Source organism: Nothoprocta perdicaria, unplaced genomic scaffold (genome assembly GCF_003342845.1).
Source record: "Nothoprocta perdicaria isolate Ctin4 unplaced genomic scaffold, notPer1 scaffold_77, whole genome shotgun sequence".
Classification (NCBI taxonomy): domain Eukaryota; kingdom Metazoa; phylum Chordata; class Aves; order Tinamiformes; family Tinamidae; genus Nothoprocta; species Nothoprocta perdicaria.
Genome location: NW_020456054.1, coordinates 531576 through 549804, shown reverse-complemented (window position 1 = coordinate 549804; position 18229 = coordinate 531576). Strand labels below are relative to the sequence as shown.

At 35.9% G+C, this 18229-nt stretch overlaps 1 protein-coding gene across 13 annotated transcripts in view; it reads right to left on the bottom strand.

The window, feature by feature from the left end:
- The window catches only part of RIMS2 (regulating synaptic membrane exocytosis 2), a 340555-nt gene that overhangs the window by 81029 nt on the left and 241297 nt on the right, over nt 1-18229 (bottom strand). For 6 of the 13 annotated variants that reach the window (XM_026051612.1, XM_026051613.1, XM_026051616.1 and 3 more), the window contains 2 exons: nt 8070-8105; nt 2854-2954 (listed from right to left, as the gene is read on the bottom strand). In XM_026051612.1, the coding sequence (XP_025907397.1) occupies nt 2854-2954; nt 8070-8105 (137 nt within the window). Of the gene's footprint in view, nt 1-2853; nt 2955-8069; nt 8106-14939; nt 14973-18229 lie in introns of all 13 variants that reach the window. The other 7 variants (XM_026051614.1, XM_026051615.1, XM_026051623.1 and 4 more) reach the window with 2 other exon arrangements.

Below are 18229 nucleotides of genomic sequence, written 5' to 3'. Positions count from 1 at the left end.
TCTACTAACTGACTTTACTGACAGATGCTAGTGTCTATTCCAGTACAATGCTACTAGCACTCAATATTCAGAAAGAAATCATTGTTGYAATATCAGCAATACTTCTAATTAATCCTTTATGGCTTTGCTATTTTTTTCTCATGTCTCTTTAGTCGTAAACATACTTACACTGAACGTAAATATAATGCTTGTGGTCCTTATGTCTGTTCTGAAAGCATACTAAAGAAACTTTTGTGCTTAGAGAAAGAAATATTTTACAATATATAGCCTGCCAAACTCAGGTATGGAAGTAAAACACATATATAAATGATAACAATCCAGTCCGTAATCATGAAAAAAAAATAAAGGGATGACAATTTTGTATTTCAGCAGCTTCTCAGAGTACAGTTATTAGGAAGAAAATTTTCCCCACAAGTTTACTGATACATAAATATGTATCATAGAAGCGTGTATCTGTCTCTGAAGTTACTGACTTCCAGAAGCAGAACAAAATGAGACTGATACAATCATGGATGGTTATTTTAATACTGTCCTACTTGTACTGTTATCGCTTTTGCTTTCTCAGAAGGAAAGATATTCATTTCAATTCAAAGGAATTATGAGCAAAATATATTTGCTGCTGATTTCCATTTAAAGAAAGAAGTAAAATGGAAATACAAGAGACAATTCCATGTGCTAACTTTCCTTGAATCTCATTTAGCTCTTAATGACATTGTTCTCAGGCATGATTCACTTGACTGCCTGCTTGYGCCAGCTGATAGATTTAGAAAATCGAGGTCACTGTTACGTATGTAGATCATTAGCATTCAACATGTGTGTTTCAGTTCACGACTCCAGAAAAAAATATGTAGAAAGCAGGTAGACCAATTGTACTCAGCCCTCTTCTGTCACTAGATAATATTAGTGCCTAATTAGGAGCAGCAAAACAGAGATAGTAAAACAATGAGGACAGAACTCTTACACGGCTTCCGAGAGCGACGGTTCTCACATGCTTGAAAACTACAGACTTTCTGGAATGCAAATACAAATCACTGCCTGCACCTCCTGCTGAATAGTCAGAGTCTGCTTCCCAGAGTCCATAGATGGAATAATAATTCCTTTCCAAATACTGAAGCTACACCATCAGTATGTTAATTTACCATAAGTAAATTAACTGTCAATTTCTGTCGACAGCTTGTGTTAGGCATGCAATAACTACATTACCATTTTCATTAAATGATGAATATGATTTATAATTTTCTCTTTAATTGCAATTATATTGGAATAATTCCACATTCCAATAATATTGAAGGTAAAATTTAAATTTTAAAAAAAGATAAAAAATGTATAGTGAGGCCCAACAATACAGTGTGGGTGAAATGGGGAAAACGAGCACAGGAAATGTTTCCTTGGGTGACTCTATTCTACTCCTRTGGGGGAACAAGGAATCAGTTATTCATGTTACTTCAAAGTCCTGTATCTAATATTAAGTCAAAAATTGAGGGAACATGAAAATTAGCTGAATAACCCTTAATAACTCTGAATARCTTAGAGATGCAGTACATAAAGTTATATTTTTATGATACATACAKTTATAGCACTTACAGGAACGTTTCCCCACAGTACTAAGCCCAGCTCTCTAATAAAAATGGTAACACCTTTCAAAATGGACTGATATACTGAATATAGATACACGTGAAAATAATTTTGCCATATACGTCAACATAAAACAAATATGTAAATATATCACTCTCCCAAGTCCCTTCTACATCTTAATAAAAATTCCTTTATGCTCTATAGTAAAAATTATTCAGAGAAAATGCTCCAATAATCACACAGCATACCTAGACAGTTAAAAATTTTTAAGGCACTTTCACAGTATTTCTGTTTTTTTCCAATCATTTCATTAATAGCCTTTTCCACTTTGTCTAGCATGGGCTTCCCCCAAAGTSTCTACTTTCTCACAATGGTACATTTGCAGAAGAAATCATATCACTAGAAATCAGTGTACTAAATTAATTATCTATAAAACTAATAATGCTTAATAAATGTAATGATTTCTTTGCCTTCAAATGTTAAATACCTCAGTTCATAATAACTTTGCCAGTCCTTGAAGAACAGGAACCACCTCCTGGAAACAAGTTTAAACCAGACTTTTCTTCCTCAGACAGCTATTATAGGTCAGAAGTCTTGTGTTTCCCACTTACCATCTGACCCCAATTAAAAAAGTCTTTTAGAGGATACTAAATTATTTTTATGTAATAGAAGTTTAAATTGAGGCTATCATCTGGACTGTTTTAATTAACACAGTGTATATGACATGACCCTGCTCCAGATAGCAGGAAATTTTGGATAACATATTTRGGACTGTGCTACTGCAAAATCATTTTGATTTGGGGCAAACTGCCACAGCTGCTGAGGAAGTTTGTGTTGATGCAGAAGAGCTAAACTGCCATTATTTAACTAGATAACATCATGTCTTCCAATTTTTAATAGATTAAGATAACTCTGTTTCACTATACAAAAACCAGGAGGAGGTTTCAGYGGCTCTCACTGCACTTATTATTTAATAAATCTCTTTTTTCCTTCTCTTTGGTCTTCTCATTCTTGGCCCTATTGCACATTCCAGTGTGTAATTACACTGCCAGTTTTATATGATGACTTAACTTGTACTTCTTAACTGTTAATAACCAAGAACATTCTGCTTTATGACTTCTACTGCATTTCTCCAATTACTTAATTATAGACACATAAGAAGTTTCCACTGGAAAAAAAAAAAAAAAAAAAGCTTTTGCTCATATACTGATTTCTTATAAGACATGGCTCATTTCAGTTTAGCATATTTTGTGGCTTTTTAAAACAAAACTCCCTTGCCTTAGAATGATAATCTTGCTCCAGTCTGGAATCTGATCCTGCTACCTGTTTGTACTTGCTCATTTTCATTTGGCGATTCCTCTCTTCTACATCCATTGCGCCTGTTAAGTAAAAAGAAAAAGAAAGAAACAAAGTAAGTACACAAGCAGCCTTCAAATCCAAGTCTGAAGTTATGCTTATGGAATTTCTAACAGAAAATAAAAAAGTTGAAATCTCATTTGCTTAAATTATTGTGTAATTTTAATTATGCAATTTCTGAATTACAATATTTTGGAAAAACAAATTAAAAAGTCATAAGAAGAGGAGAACTGCAGATGAGTTAGTATTTCAACAGCATCTGAATGAGAGCTGTATTATCTACAAAATTCAAATGAACTTCATTTTGAATGTAAATGGAATGGAATGTTTTCACAAACCAGCATTTTACTATTACAAAAGTATTCAAGAGAAACTGAGTCATACATTAGAAAAATAGAGAATGCAAAGACAACCTGTTTATTTTGGATGGAGGTCCTGGTTTGGTCTTTTTAYAATAGAACACCAGCATTTTGTATCAAATTACTAACCAGCTAAGGGCCCCAGGTCGGTATAATTTTCATCTACCACTACTTAATATGTATAAAATAATTTTTAAAAAGTGTAAAGGAATGTTAAAGAGCCACCCAGTGGTAGAACTGAACTACATTCTGTGCGACACGCAGCTTCAAGGACAATTTCAGGCTTCAGTTCTTGGAGCAAGTACATGCTTAGCCTCTGCTTAGTTAGAGGTGGATGCTACTCAGGCATCAGTGGTTTTCAAGACAACTGCTACTGTAACACCGTGATTTACTTTCTGAAATGGTGAGGATGAAAGTTCCAAGGCAGAGATGAAAGTGTGAGAAACAGAAAAAGAAAAATGAGAGGAAGATAACAAGATGAGGGGAAGATAAGAGCCCAGAATTAAAAATAAAGTCTTGCAAAAAAAGAGGTATCTATTATATACCAGTGCAGCATGATTCTCTTCCACTTAATGTGATAAAAATCAGAGTAATTCATTACTCACTGGATGCTAAAAAGCATTTGTTTCGACTGACATTTATCCAACACGTTTTTAAGAAGGTTCTCTGGGATTATATTTTCAGAATATAAGTGTCTGTATATTCATGTTGGAAAATCTGGATTTCTATTTATGCAACTGTGATGGTAAAATTATTCTTCAGGATAAGCCTGATGTAAACTCCAAATCTCAGTTCTAAGTGGGAAACTGCAAGATGGGGCTTTGTACAGGGTCTCTGCAGAGCCTCTGCCCTTTGTATCTGCCCTTTGTATCTGCAGTAGGATACTACTGCACTGCAATAAGGGCCACCAAATCATGTAACATTTGGGAAGGAAAGGGTGAGGAGATGAGGGCATGGGCYATACTGCTGTGTGAACCCTTCTGGTTTCTTATTTTCCTATTAAAACTCTCCATCTTTGCTCCATATAAACAACATGAATGGAAACACTTGGTTGAAACCTTTCACAGAGAAGTAAATCACTAACAATGAATAAATGAAATTGTGTTTTTACAGGGAGAGAGACAATGAAGAAGCAGAAGACAATGACATTAGCAGTTAAAAACTCCTAAAATATAATACACCTAGTGCTTTCTAACAATTTTTTTCTCTAAAAGCAGTATTTGCCAATTGTCATTAAGCTGCAAATGTTTTCAATGACCTAGTTTCAAAAGTCTTATGAATGAATTTATAAATATATTTTCTCTGTTCAATCCAGAAAATTTTAAATATGAAAATGGTATTTTTCCTTATTTAATGGCAGAAATAACACATTGGTGTCAGCAGTGAGGTAAAATAACTTCTGTTTAAAGAAAGAAATCATACTTTGATGAAATCAGAACATTTTACAAATACACTTAATGATCTTTAGTTTGTTAAACTAGATCTAGAGTTGGTTTTCAGCAAACAGGAAAAAATGATAGGCATAATTTTGGAAGTTTTGTAATTTTTTCTTGGGAAGTTTCTCTGATTAAATCATCATGTATATTCTTTTTTTCACAGTTGTTCTGCCGTGAAAACCTCAATAAGTGACAAGAAGAGATGAAATAACACCTCTGGATCAGGCATCAGAAATTTCACAATTACTCATGAAAACAGTCACTGCTATTCCACAAATCCAGTTCCACGTGCTTTACAAAGCACTCCTAAATATGCAGCTGAGAAGGGAGTATAACAGACAGGCCCCTAATGTGAGTCCTTCATAGTAAAAGTGGCCTATTCCTGACCAACGACCAGTTATACATGGTGGAGTATGATTTATATGGTATATGATATCTAATGGATGATATACAATATATAATATGACACACTATCAGTGAATTACACTTCTGAAATGCTTGAATAAACAAGAACATCAGCCTAACATCATGGTACACATTTTTGCTACAATTATTTATTCATGTAATTATTCAGGTTTAGTTCAGTTTATAGGTCTGTGATTTGCATAGTCATATTCTGGAGTACTTTCTGTTTATTGCAGAGAAGTTCACTAAGGTCAATGCAATTTATGGATTCTGTGACATCTCTCAATTTCATTTTTCCAGTTCTTCTCTTTGCCCTTAAGCCCTCTCCAGTTAATAATACACAAAACTTTGTATWTATGCTTGCCAAAATAAATTAATTGCAGCTAGAAATGCAAAAGGGGTTCATATCCATTTTGCTACATTTTACCATTAGGGACAAGAAGAAAATGTGAGATAGCTAAGTCCCTGAAAAGACAAATTTTAAAAGGCAAAACTGGCAGCTCATTTTAATCTCAGGAGAAAAGCAATGTAGATTGCAAAACTTAATACAAATTTACTCAATTCCCATAAAAGCTTATTAAAAGAAAATATAACTTGCTATATTCTTTTGAAACTGCCATTAACAAACAAATTAATTCAATTATATGCAAAATGAGGGAGTCAATGCAAGGGCAATGCAAAGTTCACGGTGCTGAAGATCAGCTGCAGTTCTGCCGTGCACGGAGCTGCTGTGCAGAAAGACTGTGCAGGGTTCCTGACTGCCGCAGGTTCATCCCAGCTGCAAATAAAGCCAGACCCAGACGGGACCTGGGGGTGGCAGCAGGACACCTTGGGAGAGTGACACGGCCACTTCCCTCTTTGTCCAGAGCACTTGCACCAAACAGTGCCAGCACAGGCTAAAACCTTCTCCTGTTCCACCAGCAGATCTACACTTAGCTGATACCTACACGTGTGCATTAAAGCAGGAGCCCAAAGCACTTCTAGAGGTTTCAGCAATTCTTGAGTGCTTTAGGAAGCTTCATCTCCTACATGGTTTCAGCAGTCAAGTGAAGAACATCAGCCTCACATCAGTGCTACACTAAGGACTCTACTATAATATGGATTATGTCTAGATAAAGCAAAAGAAACTTGAATCTATTAGGTATGAACAGTAGTAAAAATGGAGGAGCATAAGGTTTGCCACTGGTAGTACACGGCTGACTGAGCTGTYGGTTGCTCAGCTGGGTCCCAACACGATTCATTTTCAGGGCTTCAGAGACCTGAGTTATAAAGCTAGTTCTAACATGTTTTAATGTATTGCCATCATATTTCAAATTGCATGCAAATGAATTTTGGCCAGGCAGAAGTGCGTGAGGTCACCCACTTCTATTTTGAACTTTTTTTGTTCTATTTTTGACTTCTTTGCAGAATTTGTCTTGTAGATAATGGCATTTACTCCAACAAAAAAAGGAAAAAAACTCACGCAAACTTCAGGCATAGGAATAAAAAATACCAAGAGAGACTGATGGGAGAGCAAAGCCTCATGCTGCCAATCTACCACAGTGGTGGAAAAGACTGGGAACATTGCACTGTAGATGTACCTCAAGTCCTGCTCATTTTAAATGCCTCTCCACTGTAAAAATGAAACGTGGTCTGAAAGTTAGCTCTGTGGGGTTTTCTTCCACACAGGGAAATTCCTGGCTAAGGAAGAGCCAGCTGCTGATTCAATGCTAACCATCCATAAGAGCCTTAAAAGAGAGCATGCTGAGGGAAGGCAGCGTGACTGATGTGCAGAAATGCTGGAACAGGGGCCAGGAGCAGAGTATGTGGCAGCCCTGTAACCTGTCCTGGCATCAAGGGCTCTCAGCAAGCACTAGAATCACTGCCCCAGCCTCAAATGCAACCCCTTATTTTCATGTTTTACCTTGACATAAGATTCTGCTACTTCAGCATTAAAGCTTTCATTGTTGGTGAAAATTAAATGTTTTCTGCTATCAATTTGAAGGGGCTGTAATCAGCAATGTAGTTAAAATCTAATTTAATCTGACTTTGGTTGTTCGTGGAGTCACATTTTCTTAAGGAGGTAAGTAATCATTAAATGCTAGTTCTGGAGTGAAGCCTGTTACTGGCTGTTTTGGTTATTCTCTTGGGCAATATCTGCTGCAGTTGATGGTCCATGGTCTACATCTAGAGACAAGTGGGACAATGAAATATTCTCATCAGCCACCTTAGCCCCAGAAAGACCTCCCCATAATAATAATTAAAAAAGACAGCCAGTCAGCTGAGAGTTGTGTCCTTCTGTGTTCTTTTATTCTTTCAGTCATTGTCTTCTGCAGTGGGAATTATTGAACTGTTATAGCTGCTATATATGCAGGGCATGTTTGAGGAAGGGGATTTGGGTCACTTACATTAAGCTACTGTACAGTGGGGCTTCTGAGGCACATGGTAAAAATGGAAATCAAAAACCAGGGTTATGGAAGTTGAGTGGGCTTCCTCTTAATATTAGGTTAGTTCCCATTGAAGGGATAGGGATAAGACAGAGAAAAGATTCTGGAGCTCAGACAAAGATCACAGTTGTGATCAGGAGACTTCAGAAAGAGCTGAGATTTTGGAGTTTGGAACCTGTGTCAGAGAGGAGGAAAGGATGGGGATTCCATGCATGCACACTGTGCATGGAGTCAGGAGGACAACACAGAGGTTGYAGGGCTCAGGACAGCCTTATCCAGCTGTCATTTGCCTGCTTCCTCCCATTTCTCCCCCTAATTTGACTCCCTTAAATGAGCAAATGGAATACACTTGGAAAAGCTCAAAATGTATTTCTTAGTTTCTGTTAACTACAGCAATCATCAGAATACATCAATAGTGTGATCCATCTGTATGATACACATTCTGCTTGGACACAGTAYGTCAAAAAACTTACGGGAAATAATATGAAGGTATTTTGAATAAGCCACCCTACCTGCATCCCCATTCTCTGGATCTGCTGTCTTTTCTTCTATAAACAAATGAAAGCAATATGTAAAACAAAAAAGGCGGGAGAGAGAAAATGCAGAAATAATAATAAAAGTAACAAAAACATGCATTTAAATGGAAAAAAAGAATAAACCCCACCAAATTAATTTAAACTGATGACCTTAGTCACAGCACTAACTATAATGCTCTGCTTCCAGAGGCATATTCACTGCATGCTACTGTATTCATGTTTGCCCCCTAATGACTTACTGGCGGGCACCCAGAGGTATTTTGGGCACTTCCAGAATCATTAACACACTCTACACAAAAGACAGCAAGGCAGGTGWCAGACACTGTTAGTTTCCATTTCCCTTGAATGGGGTGACACACCAATAAAACACATAGCTTATGCTACGTGTTTTCTGCAGCATATACACAATACGCAGTCAAGTGGTTCAAGCATAAAAATTTAATGCCTCAGAATGGTTTTCAGTAATAATTTACATCTTCTTGGGGATAATCAATTCTTACAGCTTCTACAGGTTAAAAGGTTTAATGTTATTACTGTAGTTTTTCTTAGAGCTAAAATTGATGAAGAATGGAAGACAAAAACAGCAATACATGGAAGCCAGCTTGTGCACATAAGTCCATCTAACAGATGCCAACAAATAATTCGAATGCATATCAAAGGTTGAATATGGCTCATGGCATTCTTCTGTCACAAACAAACATCGGTTTCCTATCAACTACTTTGGCAGCATGTACACACTACCCTCTGAAATCCAAGTTTGGTAATTAATGTAAAAGAAATTAAGTCAAATGAAATTTACTGTAATGAGAAATCTATGAACCTTTAAGCAGTCTCTCTTTTTCTTATAATAAGCCAGAATCTATTAATTTCAATTAAAAGAATCCCATGAATACGGACTCCCCCCTCCAACCAAAATTGCATATATTATTGCAGTTAAGTATTTTATACCAAATTATTGGTTAATGAGGTCTGCCACAAAATTGCTGTGTAGGTTATGGTACACAGTCTATCACCACTGAAGAAGAAAGCAAGAGATGTTACTTTTTAAAGAAGTAGCAATTTGTAGGAGGGTATTAAAGCAGAGTTACACCTAAAAGAGAAAACATATTGGGGAGAGGTAGAGCGGTTTTATGGATAACATAGAAAAATTGGATCTAGCAGAAATAATAAATAATGTCCTGCACTTTGGTGGGATCTGGCATTTCTGTGCCATTCCGTGTAGGATGAATATGGGTCTCCTACTGGCACCTCCCAATAAGAACACTGGCCAAATTAATGGGCAAAGGACGTAGCAAACAAATCACAAATCTATGACCACATCTTTCCACATCTTTAGAAAACAACGGATACCAAATGCAGCCCATTCTGTATTTTTTCCTGGTCTGTAGTGTGTCCTTACTGTACACAGTAAGTAATGTCCTTTGCATTCTGTCTTACCACTCTGGTCTTGGTGTATTCTGGTCTATAGTGGCCCTATCTGCCTAGGCTGGGCACATGTGGGCTATGAAGAAAGGGCAGAAAGGCAGATAGGTGTGTTTGCCTTTTAAGCTTTCAAAGGCTTTTAAAACAGCAATCCCCAATACAAGAGCTATGGATACAATGTCGGCTTCTCCTGTCTCACTACTTTCTCAAGCAAAAGTTATTTGATAGCAAGAGCACTAATCCAGTACAATGCAACAAGTATGAAAGTGAAAAAACAGGCATTAAAATACATCTGAGTTTGAGGACAGACAGCATGATATAAAACTTAAATTATTTCACATTTATGGTGAAATGGAACCTTTACTGTACCTAAAATATTATCATAATATTGAAATTAATACTATATAGTATAATTTATATTTTTATTCCTCCTCTGAGATGCTGTATAAGGCCACTTTTCATCTTTCTGGGCCACAGAACTTCTCAACCATGAATCTTTAAATGAAGACATTGTCAAAGAAAAAGAGAAATTTGAAATAAGTCTAAATTTCATTTGTTATGGTTCTTCCTTTAAAAAAGTATAAAATAAATCTTTCCACATAGCTCACAGAAAAGAATACTACAGTCTTGGCAAGCAGGAAACTGCTGGATTGAATTGTAGAAGTGTAGTTGAAGTGCTGTGACATTCATTAGAAAACTCCAGAACAAGTAAATCCTTTAGATTTTCAAGGGAAATTTTGGCAACATTGGATTCCACCCTTTAAACTGAGGTTTCCATTGTATTATAAAAGAGCTGTCTGGACAAAGTAAGCAAAGAAAACAAACACAAAAACATCAAACATCAGAACCTCTCAATTAAAGATCGTGCAATCAAAGGGTTACATTTCCTTTCATTTCCAGAGCTATTCAATTCCAATTCTAGCTCTATATTTTATTCTCTTTGGAAAAAATCTGTCACCTTCTATTTCAAAAATTTTACTATATACCTCACTGTCTGGTTCATGCAGGGTATATGCTCTTGCTTTCCTTCATATACACAATAACGGAAAATCTCCATGAGCAGGTAAATCTGTAGCAACCCAGGGACAGGACTCTTCACTTCCACGTTAGCCATAAGGTCGGCAAGACTGGAATTCCTTAAATTATTAGTCACACACTTCAAAATCATTTCAGATATTGCAGGAAACAAAGTCTCTATTTTGCACCTACAGGAACCACTATTGCTATCCCTGAAACACTCTTTTTGCCTTAGCTGTCTACTCCCATATATTCCACATGATAGTGTAATAAGGTATTACATTTTGAAAGTCCTGAAAGTTGTGAAATTAGCCCTATTTTTTCCATTCTGGCTCTTCGAGGTGTGAAAAATMTGAAAAATCTAACTGCCAGCTGTTACAGATCTAAAGAAATATCAGGCAATACCTGATACAAATGACTGCTGAACTTCACTCCAGGGCTTTATGGCCAAGGTGTGGCAAATACTAAGCAAGCTATTCCTGCAACAAGCAAGGCCTTTCCAAGAAGTGCATGATTCACATCACACTCTGGATGAAAAGACAAATGTGGAACAAGAAAAAAAAAAAAAAAAACAACAAAAAAAACAACACTCTGCACAAGAATTGAAGCAATTTTAAGTGTTTTTAAGTTACAGTTTAAATAAGACAAGTGTCAATTATTGCCCTTAAAAAGGAATGCTAGAATGAAGATGATTTCAGTGAGCCAGATTCCTACTGGGGGAGCATGCCTTTACATTCCTGTTTTCTATTTGAGAATTGTATGTCATTTTTTTTTAATTCCTCTTGGCTTCAGACTTATACGCTAAACAATGACTGAAAGCCGGGGGACATTTCTCACCAATTAAAGGAATTGGGAACACAATGCTTAAACCATGTTAGCAATGTTATTTCACATTATTTGCAGAACACATGGCACTGCTGAGCAAAAGAGTTGAATAAGATAGTGTGGTGATCTAGACAGGAAAGTTAATGAATCCCTAGCATCATAATTTCATGAACAGACAGGGTCAGCTCAGGTCCTCACCACTGAGCGCTGATGTCCTGACCAGGTCAGCTGGCAAAGGACAAAGGTCCTTTCAAATAAGCCTGAAAGTTTTCTCTGTTCTGCATGTCCAYTAAAATAATAATTAGGGATATGACCTATTTTTATATGGTGCACTTGCCCTTCTACAGGGTCCCCTACAATGTTTGTCCTACTTGCTACCTGATAGAAAGGTATACCTACATTTTGATGGCTTTGAAGAGCACTGAGATCTCACAAGGGATAAGGAGTTAAAGAGCAATACGACTACTGCTGGCTAAACCAATCCACTTCAGTTTCCCCAAGAACTCTGACCTATCCTCCATAGCCAAACGATATGTCATCGATTTTGAAAATGTAACAGAAAAACATCTGTGTGGTCAGTGGGCTGATCTGTCCTCATAAAAATACATTCAGATCAGCTCTGTGATAAATAATAATCTGTCGTCCTCACAAAAGCTTGAGCACAGTCTTATTGTTTCACTCTCCAATACTCTGCTTATTGAGCATGTAAGGTCCTCAGATTTCCCATCACTTAATACACTCCCCAGCATAACCACAGAATATTTCATATTCTGATATAGCCACTTCAAAACATAGGCAGAAACACTTGATGATAACTATGCCTTTGCTTCCAGAAAAGCAAACACCTGTTAACAGAGATTCTTCAGCCATCCAAAGAACACAAGAAACCTTCATTAGCATCTCGGTAATCAGATACGTGATGAACCATGTAAGCAACGAGCACAAAACCAATAGTAGAGCATGCGCTTTCATGCAAGACTAGGGAGAATTACTAGCAAAATTTGCTGTTAAAATTTTTATATGTTCTAGTCCATTTCCATATAATTATGCTCTCCTTTCTAAGGCAAAGTGTGTCACTGAGTGGTCATTATAATATTAAGCTAAACATATGGGGTTAATGCTCTTTATCAAGGGTAGTAAATTCCCTCTTGGGAAACCTCTCCTGGTACTTTGAGATAAGGCCCCCTCTAAAGAACTGGGCTTCTCTTAATTCCACTGCATGTGCTAAATTCTGTCARTCATAAGAATTATTTGCACTTGCCTCTTCCAGCAGTCTTTTTGCCAGACTCTTCCACTGTTTGGCCCTCCACTGCCCAGTGCTGCCAGTTCTTGCAATTTGGTCACAAATCTTCTAATATGGCTTTTAGTTCTAGTAGGTAATGTCTCCAGAAACTAGACTACTTCAAAAAAAATACATTTCTGACAAATGCTGCAACCCAGAAAAAGTTGTATTTCAAAACCMTTTCCTTATCAGAGTTTTATTCTCTAAGTTAGGAAAAAAATCCAATAAATCCTGCTTACATGAGACAAAGTGGCCTAATCCTTATGCCCTAGAAAAGAGCTGGCATCTYTGTTTTCCTGCTTTTCATTCCCCTTCAAGAACTGAGCACTTCCAGCTACTCCATCTTCTAAGTTCAATCTATCTACTCATAAAAAGCAGCAATGACTGGGCAGCACCCCTTCCCACCCTAGAATAAAACTAGAATTAATTCACTAGCATTATTTATGCTACCTGTATGTTGTGTGTACTTACACTGTCACAAAAACAGCTTTTCCATTGATTCAGTGATTAGTTACTTGTGTCGGCTCACATCTAGGTCAACAYTAGTTTTCCAATTCCAAAAATGTTTTTCCATATCTCAAATGCTTGAAGACCACAATAAGCATTTGTTGCAATTTGTTGGCACTGTGGTAACTGTTTAGTCTGAATAGTGTCATTGGTGAAAAGAAATTTCTCCAATTAATGACTGTGGTTCTTTGGCAGGTGAGCACTCTTATAGGGGTTCTATATCTTAGATATCTTTCAGTGAATAAAATTCTGTTATTTTTGCTATGAAACATGATAATGTCCAAACTGAAAAATATTTTTATTTCATAACAATACTTATTTATTCATATACTTAGCTTCACAATATTTCTTAGTCTTATAACGCYTAATACCAATTGCTAGTTCTTCACCTCAGTGTTTGGTAGCATGACAAATACTGTGAAAAGCATTTTCTAAGGAAATCTGTAAATTTATTCCACATTTTCATTTTTATCATTCTTTCTAAAGAAAACTCTAAAGAAACTGGAATGTCTCTTTCAGAAATGTCAGTCTTGACTTCAGGTATCCACACAGGGGGGTCAGAGTGCCTCAAACTGAAATGTGTAAAATAGGAAGTCACAAAGGTAAAAGCAAAAAAAAAAGAAAAGTCTGCAAGGTTCCTAAAAGATAACCTCTAACTCTATGGGATTATGACAAGAGTAGTAACAAAGATGCCAAGTGTCCATAGCCCTAGCAGAGGAAATACAGAAACAATTGACCAAATACTACCTACGAATGAGGCAAAGAACACCACAGACTACTTCAGATTTTAGAAGCTAAATGGCATCCTAATTCTTTAATTTGTTGGGACAATAATAGTGGCACAAGAGAATAAATCACAGTTTTGAAAAAATAATGGTAAAACCTTTAAATAAATATGGGGCATTTCTTTATTGTTCTGACAAACATGATTGAACAAGCAGGGCAAGCACGAACAGCTTATGTATTTTCAGTGCTAGAATGCTTTATTAAACATTAATTCTGTGCCAGCAGAACAAATAAAAGCGTCTAATTCCTTGGACAAAACTCAGTAATTAAATGGAAAATCTGTCAGATTGAAAAAAATACAAGAAAGATGAAAATTTAAAAAAAGCACAGTAATATACAATACGAAAAAAAGCTAAGCCATGAACAACATAGACAAATTAGATCTCCTTTAATATTTTGGCATCTCTGTCTTTTGTCATCACATCCTTATGTTATATATTTTTTGGTATGACAGAATAGTTTCTGTTAATTAATATTTCTACCTCTAATCTCAATGTTTTGTTCAAATGGAGCTAAGCTTGAGATTGCAGCGCATGAAATGGAATTAATGAAATTATTCAGTTCTCAAATTATAACCTCCCCAAGGTGAAATATAAACTGCTATATCTGTTCCCATAAGTTCTGTAGCATCTTGCATCCGTAGTTATCAGATGCAATAATAAAACAGATTATATAGACYGCATGTGCTAGCTGGAAGCTTAGAGGCTAATACACAGATAACGGARATGGGAAATAAGCACTGAGAAAAGTCTAATCGCTTTAAAGTCTTAAGATATAACACACATATCATGARTCGGCATTTAACACTTACTTTTTGTAGAACACATATCTTACAGGTAATAAAAATTAGCTAAACATTCTATCTACAACTCAATTCACACGAATTGTTTAAATATACTTAGGAGGGAAAAGAGAGAGGGAAAAGTATGTGAAGTGAGCTATGATAAAATCTATAGGAAAGGTAAAACGAAAATATAACACAGAGAAAAGCAGTAGAAGGGACAGACCTGAGTTTCTTCTCCTTGGTGATTCCGCTTCTTCTGTGATCACACCGTGTAATGGACAGACATAGACAAAGGAGATGGGCGTGAGAGGATGTTCAGAAGGTTAGAACTGACACTGAGGGAAAGGGCCAAAAATTGTCTTAGAGAGAGAGGTCTGTAGGGCAGAGTTAGTAAGTGAGGAAAGAAAGAAAAACCCAGAGACAGCAGAAGAAAAAAAGAGAGCTGAAGAAAAAGGAGTTAGGCTACTGTTGTTGAGAAAAGAACAGTAAAGACAGGGTTAGTATAAGAGCTGAGGAAATAACAAATGTTAAAACTGACAGCAAAGTCAATCCTTGGAATGGAGCTGAAGAAAAACCTGGATGGTAAAAGGTATGTTAACTASTGGATAAATTCTAATTCATAACCACCAACTTTTTGGAATGTTATCTACTTGAATGCAAGTACCATGTTTTTCTTCTTCTTATTAAACATCCAGTTTAAGGTCACCATTGGGAAGTGTACTATTGTCATATACCAACTATTTAATTGCTTTAATTTGTGCTGAACCCAATCTTCACATATCCAAAATGGAAAACAAAAAGGAAACAGATTGTTCAGAAAAGGATATACACGGCGGGGAATTTCAGCATCCACATAACACACTCTGGAAAGGACTGCGTTAGAGCAACACACTGCCACTGGCAACCGTGCCGAGACCAAAACACCACATGTGAGAAAAGGGAATGGACAGCTAGTAACTCTCATGGTCAATTCAGCAGATACTTTGTTCAGAACCAAATGTCACCCACAGCCTGCAGAAATCTAAGTTACAAGAAAYGCATGCAAGTTCAAAGTTCAAAGCAACCGTCTCATTACTTGCTTTATTACTTTACATTCAAAACACACACTGCCATTTCAGACAGGGARAACATCTGCAGGGCAGTGTCACTTTCTGTACCGAACATCTATTTTAGCAAAAGAATGAAGGAATTCATCTTCAAATGAATCATTACAAAGAACTGCGAAGCTACCAATGTTAACAAAATAAACGTCTTCTTCCAGAAAGTGTCAGAAATGAAAAGAAAAAAACGTAAGCTCTAATATGATTCCTGCTTGCAGTGAGTCACAAAACGTTGCTCATAATTCATTAATACTAAYGGTTATTAAGAATTAAGAGAAGTTTGGATGTTACAAAAATATGATATAATCTTATTCCTATGTTTTATAGCCAATATCAAGATAACATGAAAAATCTAAATCACAGTAAGGAAGATAAACTAATAAAATTAGACTAGAGATAATACTAAATTTCCACCAATGACCACTGTGTTCTATAGTTAAACTGTTTTATTTTAGAGCTGRCAGACTGTAATCTTCATCTACTACCAAATGCCAAGATTGTACCCAAACTTTGTTGTAAAACAAGAAAACAAAAAGCCTGTAACATATGTATTCAGAATGCATTTTTAGGCAAAAACAAATTCTTAGAGAATGATCACAGCTAAGTGCTCTACAATATATATATATGTATATATATACATATATATATATATATATGAGACAGCTTTGACAAAGGATGTTACGTGTTCACATATCTAAAAAAAAGCAGTAATTCTGTATAAACATCTTTTTATCTGGGCAAATCAAATGAATCATTCATTATATTTCATTATAATGAAATATAAAAATGTAAACGGAAAGACTGACTTTTCTTTGATGTTACATAGCCTGTACTAATACAGTGTGGCTATAATTGCTATAACTGTTAAATAAATAAATAAATCATTCACTATTATTATCACCAGAGCTTAAACTTACAAATATCTTTTCTATGATATGTCTATAATCCTGAAGGCAACAGTTCTATCATTGTCTTGTAGTCCTACTCAAAGAAGTCACATGAATGTCACATCTTCCTTATATTCCATTTAATATTTTTAACTTAAGTATGCATTTCTTTGAGACATTTATTCCCATTTAGATTCTTTCTTAGAAGGAGTCAAAAGATGTTTAAAATTATTTTCCACTAAGAAAATGGCCTGGGATACCGTAATGCAACCAATCACAAGGAGTTCCAGCATGGCCAGTAGGACTTAATATGGATACAAGGATGACCAGTATCTGGCTGTAAATCAATTTTATCAGTAATATTTTACAAACTGCAGTTTTAAAATCTCTCATGCAAATTATTTGTTACCAAAAGAAAAATTAGCAAAGAGCCAAGCAAAATATTTTTGACTGTAAAAAAGGTATGAGAATACTAATTTTAATACAAGCCAGAGGAGGAAATAAAGGATAATTTTTTCATTGTTTTTTCATTGTGGATATAGTTCAGTTGATACTTCACCTCCCAAAATTTGCTCCTTTCAATATTTTTTATGTTAATTGCTGCAAATATTTATGAATTAGTAGAATTTGTGGCATAGTTATTGCATCAACTTCTTGCAATTAATGATGATAAGGAAGTACTAATAGCCCTATTACCTTAGACACAATAGCTCTTCTATGAATCAATCTCCTGATTAAGAAACCATGCCACATATCCCACATACAAGCCACAACAAGAGTTTTAAATCTTTCCAACTCTGCAGCTTTCAATCTATTAGATCAGATCTTTGTTGACGGAAATGTACTAAAATCTGAGAACAAAACCGTGGCATAAAATTCTATTAAATTTCCATAATGCTAGTAGGCAGCCTTCATTTGCAAAGTTATTGCTTTGCTGGGGAACTAGCATTTGTTTGGATCAATTGTTCACCTTGACGTAGGAGAACGTGATGTGTAAGGGCATTATCTGCTGATTTAGAAACAAGGGAGACTCCCTCAGCGAATGAACTTACGAAGTAAATGAAAACCAGCTATAGTACTGCAAGTTCGAATAAAACCAAAGAAATACCCAGTATTTTATCATGCTTTCACACAGAAATTTTCATTGGAAGTAATGCCAGTTATCAAACAAAAGTATTTAGGAACCCAATATAGMAACAACCATACTTGAAATGTACATAGCAAATACACCCTGCGCAGGGTTGCATAGGCCAAAGCAATGGAAGTTTTTTATCCCAAGGCTTTCGTGAATTTCTTTTTTTCTTAAAAACAAAGATCCTTTGCTGTATTTATGACCTCACAAATTTCTGTGGTTTCCAGATTTGAAAAGCTTCATTTTCTGACACTCTTCATACAATAAGACATGCAAAATCAAATAGGCAATATCTTAAAACATGACCCATTCAAACTGACACCATTCAAACTCTGAGCTGCTAAGGACAGAGATAAGAGCAGACTGCAAAATAGTTAAGAGCAGACATAATCAT